The 13,500-nt window shown below is 43.3% G+C and overlaps 1 protein-coding gene across 1 annotated transcript in view; it reads left to right on the plus strand.

Moving 5' to 3' along the window:
- lrrc75a (leucine rich repeat containing 75A) overlaps positions 1-8,711 on the plus strand; it is a 44,772-nt gene extending 36,061 nt beyond the window's left edge. The window contains exons 4-5 of the mRNA XM_070829665.1: positions 6,689-6,962; positions 7,984-8,711. Coding sequence (XP_070685766.1) covers positions 6,689-6,962; positions 7,984-8,595 — 886 coding nt within the window. The 3' untranslated portion in view covers positions 8,596-8,711. The remainder of the gene's footprint in view (positions 1-6,688; positions 6,963-7,983) is intronic.
- Positions 8,712-13,500: the final 4,789 nt, after the last annotated feature.

The raw sequence follows: 13,500 nt of genomic DNA on the forward strand, positions 1-13,500 counted from the left end.
TAGTATCACAAAACCACTTCTGTTAGGAACGTATGATGAAGACAAGGCAAAAGAGCTTCAAACTAAACTAGGATTATAATCCTTTTGGATTATCAATAGTTTTCTTCCAATTTACAGAATTGAAAGGGACTCAAACATGCAGATAAACCATCTCATAGTGTTGCACTGTCTCCCAGTTTCAATCCTCCTGTGGGTCAGCTGGTCAAGAGGGAACAACAGTCCTGATGCTGTTTCATGGGGAGGTGACATAGCAGCTGGGAGAAAGATATCAAACCAGTGTCATGCAGAAAAATATAACAGAAAATACAGAGAAAGATGAGAAATACGTCCTGAAATACGACAGTTCAAATGAAGAATAGTCCTGTGTCTAGGATGAAATGTTCCTCCCGCTCAGGTATCAGTCAGGCAGACATAAACCTCAGAGCTCACACCCTCTACTCCACCTGTGTAAACTCTTGTTGCACCGGAGGGGAGGGGGGGGGGGTGTTTTCTCACCTTCTCTGCCACAGAGAAGGTGAGGAGAGGAGAGAGCAGACAAAAGGAGGCCTGCAGTCTTGGGTGTGCACACGCACCAGCTGACTCTGTGATAAATGATCTCTGGGGGGGGGGGGGACAGAAATGCAGGCAGACAGCTGGAGGAGAAGTGAGGACATTTTCACAGCTACGTCCCTGTGTCTTCATACACCCTACATTTCTGTAGATAAATGGAGGAGTAGCTGATGACTCACACACCATTATTTCATCAATGTGGTAAATTCAAGTATGTGCTGTAGGTCATCAGACTATCAGGGTGGACTGAAAGGTCCCAGACGGGTTTCCGAACATTTCCATCTCATTATAGATGAGTGACGTACTGAATTAAAAATCAAACAAATCATTCCCACTGCAGCATAAATCACACAGACGTACAAGGAGAGTTAAAGGACCTTACAGGGCTTTTGTTTCAGCCAAATAACAGTCCCCAAAGCATGCAGCCATATTTTAGCTTCTGTTATATTTTGCCAAAGTTTATGTAAGAGATCAGCTTCAGCAAGCTGGTTATTATCGCACAACCAACCCCGACAGAGTGATGGGAGGTCTTGAATCAGCTACTTCGTAAAGAAACCAATAACTGCAAGAAATGTACTTTACAGCTAATACTTATGTATGTCTACTTAAAACCTTTACTGAGGGTTTTTTATGCAGGACTTGTTCTTCTGCTGGAGTATTACACCGGTCTAATAAAGGATCGGAGTACTTCTTCAGTATATATAACTAACAATATAACATGTGTAAAAAGTTACAGTTTATATCTGTGGTTGTCCTAGATGACACACCCCTCCCTCCCATCCCATCGTCTTGCTGGTTGCCATCCAGAAATGGGGGGGGGGGATGACCTCAGCTCAGACTGGGGGTGTGTCTCTCTCTCTGTAGCGTGGGATTCTGGTCTGAAGCCAAATACATCATAAGCTGTCTCAGCGTCTCATCTCCTTTTCATTTGCTCTCAGTGCTAGTTTTGCCTATTTTGTTTATTGCTTTAAACCGAGGAGGGCGGAGGGCTGTTGGAGAGAAGCTTGTCTAGGGAGGGGGTCAAGCATGGGAAAGAAGTCCAGAAGCGTTTCGTCATGCTTTTGACACATCATGCGAAGGTTGAAAGATGGTCTGCAGGTTGCTCTGACTTGTCTGGTATCATGCAGGAAAACACTTCAGACAGGGAGAAGGGTGCAGCAGCCGTGCATTGGAAGAGAATATGAGCTGTAACGATTAGATCAGTGATCTCAAACCTCATGTAATGGAGAGAACAGGGCGTCTCTGCACAAGCTGTGTTAACTAATTAGCACACTTTCACCCAGTGACGAGGACATGGAGTTAGACTGGTGCACAAACCTCCAGGGCCTCTGAGGGAAGTGGTTTTAGACCACTTACCCAGACAATGATGGGCAGCTCACCAGCCTCAAGATGCTTTCTTCAGGTCATTTACATTTTCACAGGAGACTTAATGCAAAGTCTTGCCAAACCCTCCGTCTATATGACTATACAGGAACGGCTGTGATCTCATCGAAAAGTGCTTCCACTGTTTTGAAATATATAGATATCATGTAAACTGTGTTAGTGCTGCTCTCTTTCCGATGAAGATTTGCAATGTTGGGAACATTTTGCACAATATGTCCCCCCAGCCAGTCAGTAAATCTTTTTAAACACGACAAATACATTCCAATTCAAACTGTTTCAGAGTTAACAACTTAAGAACTGTTTGATCTCATTTAATGCTGCTATAATTCACACTTTTATATAAACGATCGATCAGATCCCTTTGTGTTATATGGAAGCGGTCACTCATAGTGACTAACCCACACAGAATTATCACTCGGCTCTGTAGTTTCCCTTAGTTAAGACAGCCTCAGAGGCTCATCCACCATCCACCAATCGTCAGAAGATCAGAAGATTGCCACCTGAATTCCCAGCTCCTCCGAATCACCTGTCGAAGTGTCCATGTGCACGACAGTGAACACTGAAACTGCCACCAAATGTGTGTGAGTGGTTAGCTCCATGGCAAACCGGCAACCTGCCATCACTGTATGAATGACATGTGAATGGGTGGCTGTGAATGTGTGTTGTGTTAAAGCACTTTCAGCACTCGAAAAGACTAGCAAGCCTCTGAACAGTCCAGTTATCTTTTTCCTCACTTCTACTGAGCATTTTTCAGCTCATTCTTTTGGTTTCATGGCCACAGATTCAGTCGCAACATCCAGTTGCTCAGATATATATCTCAGATAGATGCTCAGATATATATATATATATATATATATATATATATATATATATATTTATTAGACTAGAAAAAAAAAATCAAGATTGGATTCACATTCACCACGGACAGAAACATGACTCAAAATGTGTGGTAATGTTTCTCTGTCTGCTGGATATGTAGATGAGCAACTGTTTGCAAACACATTCTCAGTTTTGTAAGGTGATAGTATGTGCTTCCCCCGAGTGGCCCACATATCAGAATTAAAGAACAACCTTGGTATTTTTAAACCAGAGCCCTATTTTCACATATTTGGGGTTCAACTGGTCCAGTAGATCACCTCAGGCAGCCAGGAAACATGCTGCCATGGCTGCAACGTGATCCTTTGGTGCAACTGTGCCCTAAACATTGTACTGTTTGTGGATGTTTGCTGGCACATCCTGATGCTACAGAGAACAGCTGTTGTGGACACTTACATTTCCCACAGGATATGTGTTAAGGTAGCGGTGATGCAGGGTGGAGGGACTGGTGTCGAACAAGCCAGCTTAATTACATTAGGTTCTCTATTGCCTCTTATTGGCTTGCTTGGTTTACTGTGCAGCAAACACAGTACACTGAGTTTTTACTACGCCTTTCTTTGGTCACCATTTCACTGGAGATGCAAGAAACTGCAAAAGAATGTGTAGCACCATGTTGTGGTCCCCTGAGATCACTGACTGTCTGGTTCATGAGAGACTTCCTCAAACCCCATCATAGAGAAGGAGGTCCATAATAGGAAAACACATAAGTGATGTGAAAGGGATGGAAACCACATGAGAGCTCTCCAGACTTTTAACATGTCATCGGTGATGTGAGGGTTCCAGAGGCTGAGAAAACATACTGCTAGCATCTGTTTTCTAATGTAGTTTTATTTGTTAGAGCCATAAGGGAGTAGGCCGTTCAAAAAAGAGTGCAGATTTTAGCAGAACAAACAGGTTGTGTTCTGGTAAGATGAAACCGTGCAAAACAGTAGAATATAGTACGGAGTAAGCAGTGCAAGCTGTTTCTCAGTGCTTCCAAACAAGTTACATAACTGAAAGGTGACTATTGTGTGTTCAGAAGTAAAAGCAAACCTTGTCTCCACTTTGTTTTGATGTGAAGTTTGAAGGCAGTGTGCTAGTCTTAAAGTTCGCAATGTTAACATTTGTTGAAACTAAATTAACTGCAAGCAAGAAGGATGCACTGAAGTACTTAAGAAGTGATGGGATTCATTCAAGTCATTGTTGACTTTAACGTCTCATAAGTGAACATATGTTGCTTGTAAATTTCACATCATTGGGTTTTTCGCTGAATAAATCACCAATGAATGAATGAATCACTGTTACTTTCCGCCCTAATTCATTTTTCTTGTGGTATGCGTATTGTGACAGGATGACTTCTCACACATAATGAGGAATACAAAGCCTACACAACCTTATGGTGCATCAAACGTCTCCAATCTCAGTAACCACAAACGGCCTCAACAGGCAGGTTCATTTGGACAAAATCAGGTTTGGCAGCAGGCAGCCCATAAACCGGCCCCTTATGGAAGCAGACAGACAAACAGAAGGCTGTGACGCACAACAGAGCATGTGGCAGAGAAGTGGGGCAGGTGTATCTATGGGGGATAATCCACCCGGCCGCACACGTGCAGATGAATCAATACGTCTATCAACAGAAAATTAAACTGTTTTGATAATCGATTTATCATCAAAGCAAAAATGCATGTGACAACTTCTCTGTTCTATGTCACCATAAACTGAATGTCTTTGGGCTTTGGACATCATAGTAAAAGACTCTAGGAGAAAATGACATTGTTCACTATTTTCTTTCTACACACCAAAGGATTAATCACAGGCGGCTGTGGGTCAGTGGTAGAGTGGGTCGTCCCTCAATCAGAAGGTCGGGGTTCGATCCCCAGCTCCTATGGGTCAACATGTCGAAGTGTCCTTGGGCAAGACACTGAACCCCAACTTGCTCCTGAAGCATGGCTTCAGTGTGTGAATGAGTATGAAAGAATAGTCTCCTCCAAATTACATTCCTCCTGTATGAATGATGTGTGAATGGGTGAATGAGGATGTCATGTAAAGCGCTTTGAGTAGTTGAAATAACTAGAAAGGTGCTATACAAATACAGACCATTTACCAATCAAGTAATGAAAATAGTTGTTATCATGAAACATGAGCCTAACATGCCAACATTAGTTAGTTAGAAGTATATTCATAAGCAAAAAGTGTTCAAAACTGCAGCCATGTGACGACACTTGAAGAAAAGTCAGACGATCACCAAAGTCATTAGGAAACATCCTCTGGGAATCATGAACATCAGAACAAGTGGTGGGCCGACCGACCAACACTGCTGTCCTCTGTGAAAATGCACACCATCCCTACCTGTTTCAGCCCCCATGTTGCCACCCACTCATGTTGGTATATTGACGAGCTGCGTGCTTAGCCCCCAAAGATGAAACCTAAAATATACGGCGGTGACGGATGGCTCTCCGTAACCTCTGGGAGAGAGTTAAACATTTGTGGAAGGCTAAATTTGACCCACGTTCACTGCTTTGCTTTGGGCTGCTCTGGCCTAGATTCTTTCTGGTATGTGAATAGATAAACACACTCAGCTGTTAACAGAGGATAATAGTTGAATCCCACAGTTTGTATTGCAGTCGCTCCTCACAGTGAACTGCTGGCCAGCTCTGTGCTAATCCAAGCTGCAGGTCTCTGCTGCAGCTCATGTTCTGTCAATGTGTGGTCGCTGGGGGAGCAGATTTATTACCAGCTCTTAATCCTACGTGAAGTATTCTTCTTCTTTGTGTGTGTGTGTGTGTGTGTCCCTAAACCTTATGTGCATGGGCGTTATTTGTGGGTGATCGTCATTGTCCAGTGTGTATTGCAAGTATTGTTTTCATTTGTAAGCTGGAAAAATTCAACTTCTTTTTCTTTTTTGTGGACCAGACCCCAGATCAGCCCTTTGTGCTTGGCTCGCTTAATTCTCTGCAAAATCCAGGCGCCCCACTGGGTTTATTTTTAGCTCCAACCATGTGGTTAGAGTATAGCTTTAAGTGTTTTGCTGCTCAACAGCCATTTTTCATTCCCCAAACCTCAGTTTCTTAAGCCCTAAATCCCCTCAGTGTCTCTCTGCCTTTGTGTGTGTGTGTGTGTCCAGACTCCCTTGAGCTGCTCTTCAGTGTTTGTGGGTCTCAAGTGTGCTGTGCATATAGTTTCCATTAGCTGCCAAGGTACAAAGCATGTCCTCTGTGAACATTAGAGTGTGCACTCTTTTCCTTTCTGTCTTTGCATTTAGTCTCTAACAGTAGTGTTTACACATTCATTAGTGAGCTTTATTTTACCTGCAGATCCCCCGCTCCTTATTATGATGTGATGATAAAAATGGTGATAATGAACTGATAAGTTGAGCTGAGCTGAGCTGAGCTGAGCTGAGCTTAGTTTATCTGAGCTGAGCTGAGCTGAGCTGAGCTGAGCTGAACTGAGCTGAGCTGAGCTGAGCTGAGTCGAGTTATCAGGGATAAGAATGAACTTTGATGAATGATCGAAGGTTTAACTGATTTCTTTTGTCAGGTAGACATCCCACATCCTGCTAGCATGGCTGACCAGCACCGTTATTTATTGGCCAAAAAGTTTGATGTTTTATGGTTCACTGTACCCATAATTAAGGATACTCACACTCAGAGAAAGTAAATGTGTCCATCAGAGTTAATGTGTGGTGTTATCATATATAGTTATTGTGTGCATGTACTAGTACGGAGAGAAGCCACTGAAATGTTTCAAATGCAGTGTAATAATGCAATATTATGAAACTTTAACACTATAAGCTCTTGGTATTTATTGGTAAACTGATAAACAGTGCAAATAATGATCAAAAAATTGAAAACTTGGCTCTGTTTAGTGGCATGAATACATTTGCTCGTGTGTCCATCTGCAGTTTGAAGGCGGTGCTGTCAGCCCCTCTGTCCAGCGGGACATTGGATCTGTCCGGGATCCCTCTGACGGCGCGGGACATGGAGCGTCTGTGTGCTCACCTACAGCGCCACGCCTCCAACGTGGTCAGCTTGGAGTTGGGCTTCAGCGAGCTGACAGACGAGGCATTCCTGCTGCTCCTGCCCACGCTGGCGGCCCTCCCACACCTGGAGACCCTGGCACTGAATGGAAACAGGCTGACCAGAGCTGTTCTGAAGGAGCTGACCGATGCCCTCAAGGTCAGAGAGGGACTTATTTTCATATATTTGTCAAGCCATCAAATATTATGATTCTAGTATTAATATCGTTCTAATAAATGAGATCCCTTTTTTTCTGTTGCAGAGAATGCTGTCTCACTCGTATCTTTGTCCTCTCTGAAGGGCAACCATTTTGGAAACACTTCAACCTTTAACTAATTCCACCATCTGTCTTTGGTATAATCCACAGACTGTCTATCCACACACAGCACAGTTATTGTAGTCACTGGAGCCACACAATCCAAATTTAGCAAAAGAGAAGACCCCAGGTGCTGAAGCTGCGATCTGATCCCAAATATACTTCTTTTTTTAGCTTTAATAACTCAATCAATCAATCAATCAGTTTTTATAAAGCTGAAGTCACCATTAGCCCCTTTTGACACAGCACGTCCAGGTCCACCACACCTGAGGAACCATGAAAATCAGGCACCTTAAACTGCTAACAGATTTAAAGTGACGGTGATGTTGGAGACGCAATTTTCATACTTGGGGACAAAGCAACATATTGCTGTTGTGTGACTCTGATGTCTGAATAGATGTAATTAATGGATATGAAGGAAACATAGAGCACAGAGGTGCTGCACCGTCTTTGTTTGACCAATCACAGACGAGAGGCACTCCAAAACTTTACTTGGTTCCTTAGGAAACGTGCGAGTCTTATATTTTCAGAATGTCTCCTCCTTTGTGCCACCTGGTGGTTGTACCAAAGAATGGCACTGTAGCAAACAGGCGTGCTAGCCACATTTTAACCAAATAAAAATCTATATAGAATAACTATTAGGCCGCCATTTCTTCTAGGAAAACGCCTTATGCCTTCACTATCGACTTGAAGGTAGAGAGTTAGCAGGAGGTGAGGGAGAGAGACAGGGGAGATGTGCAGCAAAGGTCGGGACATTTTAACCATTTGTCATGGATGAAGGAACCTCTTTCTGAATGTGTAATTTCCTTGACAAGAGATGATGATGATGTTTTCAATACAGTATGTTGATACTCTCTACTCTAGGATCCAGGCAGCTTCCCTAGCGTGACATGGATTGACCTGGGCAACAACGTGGACATCTTCTCCCTGCCACAACCCTTCCTAGTAAGCCTGAGGAAGCGCTGTCCCAAGCAGGGAAACCTGCCCACCATCCTGGAATTCGGAGAGAGTCAGGCCAGCGACCCCCCCGAGAGGCTGAGGGGGCTCGGGGAGGAGGAGGAGACAGACGACACCAACAGGACTGAGAGCATGGGCGAGCTCCGGTCGGAGGTGGAGGAAGAGCTGGACGGAGAGATGGAGATAGAGGAGATGATGGAGGAGCTGCTGGACTTTGACAGGGAGGTGCAGGGGAAGGACGAGGAAGAGAGCATGTGGACAGTGGGGGAGCAGAGGAAAGGTGGGAGGAGGAGGGAGAGGAGAGGGGAGGAGGACGGGCAGGAGAAGGAAGAGCAGAGGAAAGAGAAGCGGCTGGGAGGGAGGGCGACGATGGTGGAGGACGAGGACGACACGCAGAGCCGCTCCTCCCACATGTCCTGCTCCAGCCAGTCACAGCACTCCTCTGGAGCTGTCGAGCCAATGAGAGCGGAGGAGGATGACTTAGACGGAGCGAGCGACCACTCAGACCACTTGACCTGATCGCTGCTCCCTGCTTTGCTCTGCTTCTGTTTCCCCTCCTGTGTCGAGTCCTGTGTGGAAGGAGGCGAGAGAAGACTTTGTGTCCTGCAGGGGCTGACTGAGCATGCTCAAAGTCAAACAGGCTGCGGTGTTGGAAGGATGTAATCCATATGAACATGCCACTCGATACACTGATCTGATTTGTGACCAGCCAGCCACCGCAGTGTTCAGATACTGGCAGAGTGACAGCTGAACCCAGGTGACTCTCAGTGAGTGTAACATGAGAAGACAATCCCCAACAGGACGTCTGTTTATTATAACTGTCTGTTGTTTTAAGTACAAATAGCCAGAGGATGCTATTGAATAGAATAGGCTGATCAATTATATCACATGAGGCTTTTATGTATAGAATGTTAATCTTTATTCAGGTCCTCTCCTCCTGGTAACCCTGCTAAATACCTACATGTGCCTGTGACATGTCCCATTACTGGTTAAGAGTGTGTGTCGAGAGATAAAGACACCAGGAGGTATAAAAAGAGAGATACACACAAACTAGTTAGGGCCCTTAAAGCTTTGGAAAAATGTTTTTAAGCCAAAATCGAGAAGTGGAAATGTATAAAAATGTTTCCCTCCCACAAACATTGACGGTTACCCAGATGGATTGAAAGATGGACGGGGTTCGAAGTCAAGCCAGCAGCTTTGTGGACACCAGTTGCCTCTTAAGAAATGAACAGATGCACCGTGTGTTAGTGGATGTGAAGTGCCCTGACGATGAAATTAGTTAGCTGAAACCAAAAAAAGAACAAAAAAAAAACTGATGAAGACAAGAACGCGGTAAAGTTTAAGGACGTCGTGTGGAAGCCGTCAGTATAAGGTGTCCATGTACAGTGCTACAGATAGATGGGATGAAATAATTGCCATGTGTCCCAAAGCAAAGTGTGGGGTATCACATTGAAATATTTAGTAGCCTTGTTCTCATAATCCAGGTCACGCTTCACTCCACGGTACGGCACACTGGAGTGCATCACATGCTTACAGTGCTGTGTTTATATATAGGCCCCAGCAATGATCACAGTTCTCTGCTGGTTCCAACACATTCTAATCTTCTGCAGTATGTAGCTCTCACCCAGCCCGTACTTTCCATTCATGTGTCACTTCCAGTCCATGCAAAGCTTTAAGAAACGAGCTATATTTTTGGATGTACAGTATATACTATATATATATTGTTTTGATCTGTGCAGGGACAGTGGTTTAGATTGTAGGTTATCTATTTAAAGAGGATACCACTCAATTCTAGGAACTCATATATGCTATTTCTGTGGTCTGGGATGGTCCAAGCAATATTTGTGTACACGAATAAGCCGGCAAGAGGGCGAACCAGATTCTTCATTTGTGATATATTCTAAAAAGGCACTGCTTTGACTGATATGGAAAGGAGGAGGCTCATATAGAAGGAGGCTTCGTCTTGAAGCAGTTGGAAATGAGTAAATGCAAATATACTTTTCCCCAGACAGCTGCCATCACAAACGAAGCCAGGTGATGACATCCTGATGCTTGAAGCTGCAGCACGTTGTCAGCCAAAATTCATATAGATGAACACGGTTATTTACTGATCAGATCTGATGAGTCTGTTTCCTCTGATTCTCCTTTTCACACATTTCATTTTAGTTCCTAGAGATTATTTATTGTTTATCATCACTCACCTTAGTAATGTGAGTCTAAGTGATAGTGATGGACCGTGTGGAGTTGAGTGATGGGAATTGGAGGAGTCAGTGTTTTTGGATCTTGACCCATATTAGGGACTAAAAGTGAGGATATCCGGGCCTGCTGCATCGACTTTCACTGTTCTCCTTTAATCTTTTAGTCTTTTGCAAATCCTCCAGCTGTATGCATGTGTAATACTAATTTGCTGGAGTAACCCTCTGTAATATGGCAGTCATTGCTGATGCAGGATTCCATCAATAGATGTTGGATGGGAGCCATGATTTCATTTCATTACGTATTTCTGCTAGCAAGATATATTGCCTCTCAGACTGTGGAAAGGTCAGTTGGTGAAAATGGTGAGAATCCACCATGGAGAACTAGAATGTCTGTCTTAGGACAAAGATTTTATTGAATCCACATTCTGCTTCTTCTAGCAAGATATAATCTCTAGAAACTTAAAAGGGAATGTGTGAAAAGGAGGATTTGAAGGAAAAGTCTTGATCTGTATAAATAACTTAGTTATGATGTCAGTAAAAGAAATGGTTACATTTACATTTAGCAGAGCCACTAAAACCAAGGCCAGAAACCATTTAAAGGTTATCCAGTACATTTCTAACAGCTACCCACAGATTTCACAGGGGAGTCACTAATTTAGCATATGCAATTTTGAAAACAACTCTGCATAAATTAAGCTACTGTTGTTTAATACATTTTTGAATGTTTCATATAATGAATCATTGGAAAAACCTTGAGGTCCACTTCAAGCCACAGTCAGCTCTAACGTTCCCTGTACTGTATCTGTTCGTCAGTGACGGGGTGAACATGGTGGATGTGGTTCGTGGCAACAGCGAGACAGGATGTGGATCACACACACGTGCCACCTGAAAGCTCTCCATACAAGCGAACAGTGATATTACACTTGAAGCTGATTATAAACAGAAAGTTCCCTTTAAGCTACCTTTCAAAAAGCTATTACTGTATTGTCCCTGCAAAATCAGCTGTGCAAACAGCTCATTCAATGAACCCTTTAAAACAGAGGCATGCAGGTTGTGGTGCTGAAGAGCAGGGGCTCAGCTGAGTGCATCATCATATTACTGACATAGTTAATGAGACAGAGGACGATTGTCCTTGAAAACCACAGTTACTTTCAGCAATTGAAGCCACTGTGTGAAAGAACGCACTGTATATTGATTGCTGTGTAGTGACTTCAGCTTCTAATGTGAGTGTACCATCAGCTACCGGTCAGTGTGGATCGCTGGTTTAGACCCAGTGTACAGTCAGTGGTTGGACCCAATACTCAAAGTCAGACTGTCTGTGACTTCTACACCGAGAGCTCTTGTGGAAGCCTACAGATTCTATTCTCAGGTTTACTGTGGCTTTCTGCTGCCTACTGTAACAGGACTCCCTCTGACTGCAGAGACAGAGTTGGACAGTGGAGATCAGAGTCGTGCGTACACGTTTGTGATGAGCTGCAGCCGTGCACTTGTCTGCTTTTATGTTAAGGTCACTACGAATCAAAGCAAAGGGATCACAACTGTAACTAGACGCATACATCAACAGAGATGTAGGCTTTTAATTTGAAATCTTTGATCCATCACTCAGTGCCATCCACCTTTGGTATGAGGGATTTGTGCTTTTTCAGACACTGACTTGGAGCGATGCCTCGTTTTGATCTGATTCCTCACCAGAATGCACGAACACGGTTTCTCAAAATTGTTCCACTGCTTGTTTATCCTCATGAGAGTTAAGTGTGTTTACATCACTTAACTTGTAATTCCTTTTGAATTCATTGCCCAGAAAATGCTTGAAGATAAATATAAGATTTAGTTAATTGGCTTCAATCCCTCTGTTCGCTCTGATGGTATCACTCACACGTGGCTCTGCTTTGCTTCTAGAACTGCAGCTCCATGTTAGTAGACTAGTGTGAATTGTAGCCATGTGCATTGTTTGGTGACCTCCTCTCCCAGAGTGCTGTATACCTCCGTTCAACCACTGGCTCTTTGTACAGCAGTCAGGCATAGTGACTGAAGACTCTCTGCTCGTCGCTGCAGACAGCATGACTAGTCCTTTAAGATGTCGTGGTAAGTCGTAAGACGATTGTTGTGTTTACCTGTGACTCCGAGAGCAGGGGGGGGGCACGAACGCTTGGAGTGACCACAGTTGTGAAGATGTCCCTGGAGAACTGTGCTGATATATTGTGAGAAGTAAAAAGAAACATGGTGATGTGAATCTGAAGACATGACTGTGTAGCCTTGGGTATTTTCTCTCTCCATGAGTCTTTCTTCTCTATATATTTCTTAATCTACAGTATACCTCTATTATTCTCTATACAATATGTTCCACTGTCACTAATGGATCTTTGATTTCCAATGCCACCTAATTTAGGTGAAGAATGCTCTGTGCATTCATTTACAGATGAAAATGTTAAATGTATACTTTTCCATTTTACCATGGATCCCAATAAATTCTATGATACAAACAAAAATCCCGGCTGTCCCTACTTTTGTGTTTGAGTAGTATGACTGCTTGAGATCTGTTAGCTTCACCAGGAAAGGTTTTTGGACTGTAGGCATCTGCTCCATCCAGTGTGGGGGCCCAGACAGCAACAGAGACCTCAATGTGGAGAAGCATCCATCAGCATCTGCTGGTTCAGCTGGGCGATAGATCGTAGTTGTGTTTGACTCATTCTAAAACATGAAGTAATGAATGACTTATTTATTCATCCTTCTTGGAAAATGTGTAATTACATTTTTTCAAATGTTGTATTCCATACAGTATGTGCTCCTTATTGCAATACCTCTAACACAAGGTAGTATGGGAGCTTAACAAAATATGATAACCACTTATGTATCTTATATTGCATAGCTGGTAAATTGCTAACTCACAATGTAATTCTATGTGTAGGCCGTGTTCATAAGGAGTGGACCTGGCTGTCAGAGTAGCAGTGATTCACTTCAAACCATTACATCAGATTGTGAAATTCCAGACTTCCAGACCCAACATTTGGGAGTATTTGGTCCGAACTTCTAGTAATTCTTTTCAAACAGACATTTATTCATATGCATATATGCTGTATATGGTTAGTGTCTGGGATGACTAAGAATCAATAATGTGTGTTACAACATACATATACATACACTTTGTGATTATAGATGTTTGTAAGTTGTAATTAATGGTTTACATGCCAAATGTTTGGGTGACCATTGCTTGCTGTTGAATCAC

The sequence above is a fragment of the Pempheris klunzingeri genome, chromosome 4 (genome assembly GCF_042242105.1).
Source record: "Pempheris klunzingeri isolate RE-2024b chromosome 4, fPemKlu1.hap1, whole genome shotgun sequence".
Classification (NCBI taxonomy): Eukaryota; Metazoa; Chordata; class Actinopteri; order Acropomatiformes; family Pempheridae; genus Pempheris; species Pempheris klunzingeri.